The following is a 6,702-nucleotide window of genomic DNA, read 5'->3' on the forward strand; positions in this document are numbered from 1 at the left end:
GTCTACCCCAGCGCTTAAAACAGTGCTTGGCACATAGTAAGCTCTTAATAAGTCCCATCGTTATGATTATTCCTAAGTGCTGGGGAAGATACAAGATAATTGGGTTCGACCCAATCCCGGTCCCACATGCTTAGAGAAGCAGCGTGGCTCGGTGAAAAGAGCCCGGGCTTGGGAGTCAGAGGTCATGGGTTCTAATCCCGGCTCTGCCACCTGTCTGCTCTGTGAGCTTGGGCAAGTCACTTCACTTCTCTGAGCCTCAGTTACCTCATCTGCAAAATGGGGATGAAGACTGGGAGCCCCACGTGGGACAACCTGATCACCTCGTATCCCCCCAGCGCTTAGAACAGTGCTTTGCACATAGTAAACTCTTAACAAATGCCATTATCATCATTATTGTTATTATGGGGCTCACTCTCTTAATCCCCATTTTCCAGATGAGGTGAATGAGGCCCAGAGAAGTGAAGCGACTTGCCCAAAGTCACCCAGCAGACACGTGGTTAAGCTGGGCTTAGAACCCAGCTCCTTCTGACTCCACGGCTGGGTAAATAACCACAAAGCCACGCTGCTTCTATGTGCGGAGCATGGCAGTAGACATTAGAGAGCACATGCTAATGGTCCCTAGCCTCCAGGATTTTGCAATCTAAAAAAGAGTTTAACTTCTTTGATTCTTGCACTTAGCCTCTGAGGTGACCCCCTGCCTCTCCACGGTCTTTTGGAATAACGCCACTCGCGTTCCAGCCAAAGATGAATCAGAGCAAAGGGACTTTATTTATCACCCTCTCCCCCCAAGAGGGCCAACTCGCCAGCGGTGCCCAGGGCCAGGTCAGGGTGTCCGTGGGGCTGAGTCAAGGCGTTCCCCGTCAGTCCCAAGAAAGCCCATTTGGACCCGTGGCCCACGGCTTCCCCGTTCCCTCCCTCCCTGTCTGTCGCCATCCCACTCCTTGACCGGCCTCTCTGGACAAGTTCAGGTGGGCTGGAAGGGAAAGGAGGTGGGACGTGGGGAGGGCGAGCGTGGGTCCCCTTTTGGGGAGGCGGCGGGGGGCTACATTTGGAGACCGCTCCTCCGCCCGTCCTCTCCTCCGAATGGTCTCTCCGGGCCCCCATCAGTCGGCAATCAGTGTAAGTCCATCCCGGGCTGGCGGTCGGGGCCGCCGGGCAGCAGGTCGTAGTGCCCGGCGCCGTAGACCACGACGCCGGGGGGGCTGCAGTAGAGCAGGTCCGGCTCGGCGGGGGCGGGCAGGGAGGCGAGGGCCTGCAGGGCCTGCTCCTCGGGCTCGGGCTTAGTGCTGGCCGTGAAGGGCCGCATGCTGGTGAGCGAGGGCGAGGCGAGGCGCCACAGCAGGCTCTTGAGGGCCTGGCGGAACTCGCGGCGCACGAGGCAGTAGAGGATGGGGTTGAGGCAGCTGTTGGAGTGGGCCAGGCACACGCTGACGGGGAACACGTACACCTGGCTGAGGAAGTACTCGTGGCTGAAGTGCACGGCGTTCAGCTTGATCAGGATGCCCCAGGCCGTCAGCGCTTGGTTGGGCAGCCAGCAGAGGAAGAAGGACAGCACCACGATGGTCACCGACCTGGTGACCTTGGAGCGCCGCCGGGCGCTGGCCTCGGCCGCCCCGGCGCCCCCGGCCCAGCCGGCCGGCCGGCCGGAGATGTAGCGCACCAGGAGGAGGTAGCAGAGGCTGATGATGCCCAGGGGCAGCACGAAGCCCAGCAGCACCTTCTGGGTGTGGTAGAGCCCCAGCCACAACTGGGCGCCCCCGCCCCGGGGCACGTCGGGGAAGCGAACCAGGCACAGCTCCTCGTCCAGCACGGTGGCAGTGGTGGAGAAGACGGCGTGGGGCAGCGCGGCCAGCACGGCCGAGGCCCAGATGAGGACGCACAGGGCCCTGGCCGAGAAGAAGGAGGAGGAGGAGGAGGAGGAACACCAGGAGCAGCGGCAGCAGCAGCCCCGGGCCCCGGCCGGCGGCCGGCTCCGGCCACGGGCTCGCCGGCCCTTGAGGGCCGAGGCCACCGAGTGGTAGCGGGCCACGCTCATGGCCGTGAGGAAGAAGACGCTGGCGTACATGTTCATGGCCGTCACGGTGGACACGATCTTGCACATGGCCTTGCCGAAGAGCCAGGTGAAGTCCAGCGCGTTCTCCACCGCCCAGAAGGGCAGCGTGAGCACGAACTGGAAGTCCGTCAGGGCCAGGCTGGTGACGAACAGGTTGACCGACGACTTGTGCCAGCCCCGCTGGTGCTTCATCAGGTAGAGGACCAGGAGGTTGCCCACCAGGCCCAGGGCGCAGACCACGGCGTACACCACGCTGATGGAGATGCGCACCACCGCCCCCGCGGGACCCTCGGTGCCCGCCCCCGCCGAGGAGCCCGCCGGGCTGCCCGCCCGCTCCTCCTCCAGGCCCCGCAGCAGGTCGCCCAGCAGGGACGCGTTGCCGCTCCCGTTGCCCAGCTCCAGCAGGTCCGGGAACAGACCCAAGAGTCCGGGCCGCCCGCCGGACGCCTCCCTCATGCTCGCCGCTCCTTAGCAAGCCGGGGCTCTGCCCGCAGGCGGGTTCCGGCCCATGGCACCCCGGGTCGGATGGAGTCTGATGGGGTCTGCTCCCTGCCTTTAACGCTGGGCTCTGCGCTCTGCTCCTCACCTTTAGCAGTGGTCCATGCACCCCAGAGCCAAGGCCCCAAGGATGCTCCCCGCCTTTAGCGCTGGTCCGTGCGCCCCAGAGCCAGGGTTCCCAATCTGCTCCCCGCCTTTAGCGCTGGTCCGTGCGCTCTGCCCCCCTCCTTTAGCGCTGGTCCGTGCGCCCCAGAGCCAAGGCTCCCACTCTGCTCCCCTCCTTTAGCGCGGTCCCGTGCGCCCCAAAGCCAAGGCTCCCAATCTGCTCCCCGCCTTTACCGCTGGTCCGTGCGCCCCAGAACCGCGGGTCCCAATCTGCTCCCCGCCTTTACCGCTGGTCCGTGCGCCCCAGAGCCAAGGCTCCAGGTCTGTTCCCCGCTTTTAATGCGGTCTCATGCGCCCCAGAACTGCGGTTTCAAGCCTGCTCCCCGCCTTTAGCGCTGGTCTGTGCGCCCCAGAACCGCGGCTCCCAATCTGCTCCCCGCCTTTAGCGCTGGTCCGTGCGCCCCAGAACCGCGGCTCCCACTCTGCTCCCCGCCTTTACCGCTGGCCCGTGCGCCCCTGAACCGCGGCTCCCAATCTGCTCCCCGCCTTCAGCTGTGGTCCGTGCGCTCTGCCCCCCTCCTCTAGCGCTGGTCCGTGCGCCCCCGAGCCAAGGCTCCCACTCTACTCCCCGCCTTTAGCGCGGTCCCTTGCGCCCCAGAACCGCGGCTCCCAATCTGCTCCCCGCCCTTAGCGCGGTCCCGTGCACCCCAGAGCCGAGGCTTCAGGTCTGTTCCCCGCTTTTAACGCGGTCCCGTGCGCCCCAGAACTGCGTCTTCTAAGCCTGCTCCCCGCCTTTACCGCTGGTCCGGACGCCCCAGAGCCAAAGCTCCCAATCTGCTCCCCGCCTTTAGCGCGGTCCCGTGCGCCCCAGAACTGCGGCTTCAAGCCTGCTCCCCGCCTTTACCGCTGGTCCGGGCGCTCTGCTCCCCGCCTTTACCGCGGTCCGTGCGCCCCAGAACCAAGGCTCCTAATCTGCTCCCCGCCTTTAGCGCTGGTCTGTGCGCCCCAGAGCCAAGGCTCCCAATCTGCTCCCCGCCTTTAGCACTGGCCCGTGCGCCCCAGAACCGCGTCTTCAAGCCTGCTCCCCGCCTTAACCGCTGGTCCGTGAGCTCTGCCCCCCTCCTTTAGCGCTGGACCGTGCGCCCCAGAGCCAAGGCTCCCAATCCGCTCCCCGCCTTTAGCGCGGTCCGTGCGCCCCGGAACCGCGGTTCCCAATCTGCTCCCCGCCCTTAGCGCGGTCCCGTGCGCCCCAGAGCCGAGGCTCCAGGTCTGTTCCCCGCTTTTAACGCGGTCCCATGCGCCCCAGAACCGCGTCTTCAAGCTTGCTCCCCAACTTTACCGCTGGTCCGTGCGCAATCTGCTTCCCGCCTTTAGCGCTGGTCCGTGCGCCCCGAGCCAAGGCTCCCACTCTACTCCCCGCCTTTAGCGGGGTCCCGTGCGCCCCGGAACCGCGTCTTCAAGTCTGCTCCCCTCCTTTACCGCTGGTCCGGGCGCTCTGCTCCCCGCCTTTACCGCGGTCCGTGCGCCCCAGAACCAAGGCTCCCAATCTGCTCCCCGCCTTTAGCGCTGGTCCGTGAGCTCTACCCCCCTCCTTTAGCGCTGGTCCGTGCGCCCCAGAACCAAGGCTCCCAATCTGCTCCCCGCCTTTAGCGCTGGTCCGTGAGCTCTGCCCCCCTCCTTTAGCGCTGGTCCGTGCGCCCCAGAACCAAGGCTCCCAATCTGCTCCCCGCCTTTACCGCTGGTCCGTGTGCCCCAGAGCCAAGGCTCCAGGTCTGCTCCCCGCCTTTAGCGCGGTCCCGTGCGCCCCAGAACCGCGTCTTCAAGCCTGCTCCCCGCCCTTAGCGCTGGTCCGTGCGCCCCAGAACCGCGGCTCCCAATCTGCTCCCCGCCTTTAGCGCGGTCCCGTGCGCCCCAGAACCGCGTCTTCAAGCCTGCTCCCCGCCTTTAGCGCTGGTCCGTGCGCCCCAGAACCGCGGCTCCCACTCTACTCCCCGCCTGTAGCGCGGTCCCGTGCGCCCCAGAACCGCGGCTCCCAATCTGCTCCCCGCCTTTACCGCTGGTCCGGGCGCCCCAGAGCCAAGGCTCCCACTCTGCTCCCCGCCTTTAGCGCGGCCGTTGCGCGGGGCTCCGCGGGCTGAGCTTGGCGGGTGTCGGAGTCGTCGTCCCCGGCCCCGGTTTGGAGTTGGGGGGTCCGGGCGGGGGGCGGAGGCTGCGCCCCCCCTTCTTTCTTCCTTCCTTCCTTCCTTCCTTCCTTCCTCCGCGGGCCCCACTGTGTGCGCAGCGCTGCGCCCGGGACCCTTATATTAGACGCCCAAAGAGGCGCCCGGGGGCGGGGGCTAATGGTGGGCCACCAACCCAACTGACCCTCAGCCCCGCCCCAGGACAGCCGCATTTAGTCAGCATCACAATCATCAGCATCCCGACTGAGTCTCCTAGACTGTGAGCCCGCTGTTGGGTAGGGACCGTCTCTATATGTTGCCAGCTTGTACTTCCCAAGCGCTTAGTACAGTGCTCTGCACACAGTAAGCGCTCAATAAATACGATTGACTGATTGAGGGCTCACCTCCTCCAGGAGGCCTTCCCAGGCTGAGCCCCCTCCTTCCTCCCCCCCTCCCCCTCCCCATAGCACCTGTATATATGTTTGTACAGATTTAGTACTCTTGTACTTTCCAAGCGCTTAGTCCAGTGCTCTGCACACAGTAAGCGCTCAATAAAGACGATTGAATGAATGAATTGCTCTATTTATTTATTTCACTTGGACATATTTATTCTATTCATTTTATTTGGTTTATGTGTTTTGTTTTGTTGTCTCCCCCTTCTAGACTGTGAGCCCGTTGTTGGGTAGGGACCGTCTCTGTACGTTGCCAACTTGTACTTCCCAAGCGCTTAGTACAGTGCTCTGCACACAGTAAGCACTCAATAAATGCGATTGAATGAATGAATGACTATTTATTTTACTTGGACATATTTATTCTATTCATTTTATTTGGTTTATATGTTTTGTTTTGTCGTCTGTCTCCCCCTTCTAGACTGTGAGCCCGCTGTTGGGTAGGGAACGTCTCTATATGTTGCCAATTTGTACTTCCCAAGCGCTTAGTAGAGCGCTCTACACACAGTAAGCGCTCAATAAAGACGATTGAATGAATGAATTACTCGATTTTACTTGGACATATTTATTCTATTCGTTTTATTTGGTTTACATGTTTTGTTTTGTTGTCTGTCTCCCCCTTCTAGACTGTGAGCCCGCTGGTGGGTAGGGACCGTCTTTAGATGTTGCCAACTTGTACTTCCCAAGCGCTTAGTACAGTGCCCTGCACACCATAAGCGCTCAATAAATATGATTGAATGAATTACTCTATTTTACTTGGACATATTTATTCTATTCATTTTATTTGGTTTACATGTTTTGTTTTGTTGTCTGTCTCCCCCTTCCAGACTGTGAGCCCACTGTTGGGTAGGGACCGTCTCTAGATGTTGCCAACTTGTCTTTCCCAAGCGCTTAGTACAGTGTTCTGCACACTTTCATTCATTCATTCAATCGTATTTATTGAGCGCTTACTGTGTGCAGAGCACTGTACTAAGCGCTTGGGAAGGACAAGTTGGCAACATCTAGAGATGGTCCCTACCCAGCAGTGGGCTCACAGCCTAGAAGGGGGAGACAGACAACAAAACCAAACATATTAACAAAATAAAATAAATAGAATAAACATGTACAAATAAAATAAATAAATAAATAAATAGAGTAATAAATACGTACAAACATATATACGTATATACAGGTGCTATGGGGAGGGGAAGGAGGTAAGGCGGGGGGGATGGAGAGGGGGAGTAGGGGGAGAGGATAAATACGATTGAATGAATGAATGAATGAATGAATGAATGAATGAATGAATGACCGTAACAGTATTTGTTAAGCAGCATGGCTCAGTGGAAAGAGCCCAGGCTTTGGAGTCAGAGGTCGTGGTTTCTAATGATAATAATAATTTTGGCATTTATTAAACGCTTACTATGTGCAAAGCACTGTTCAAGCGCTGGGAAGGATACAA

General features: G+C 60.1%; 1 protein-coding gene across 1 annotated transcript; it reads right to left on the reverse strand.

Moving 5' to 3' along the window:
* Positions 1-973: 973 nt before the first annotated feature.
* On the reverse strand, positions 974-2,539 carry RXFP3 (relaxin family peptide receptor 3). Its single transcript, XM_038744311.1, has one exon. The coding sequence runs from the start codon at positions 2,507-2,509 to the stop codon at positions 1,115-1,117; it is 1,395 nt and encodes a 464-aa protein (XP_038600239.1). The 5' UTR covers positions 2,510-2,539; the 3' UTR covers positions 974-1,114.
* Positions 2,540-6,702: the final 4,163 nt, after the last annotated feature.

The sequence above is a fragment of the Tachyglossus aculeatus genome, chromosome 3, assembly GCF_015852505.1.
Source record: "Tachyglossus aculeatus isolate mTacAcu1 chromosome 3, mTacAcu1.pri, whole genome shotgun sequence".
Lineage (NCBI taxonomy): Eukaryota > Metazoa > Chordata > Mammalia > Monotremata > Tachyglossidae > Tachyglossus > Tachyglossus aculeatus.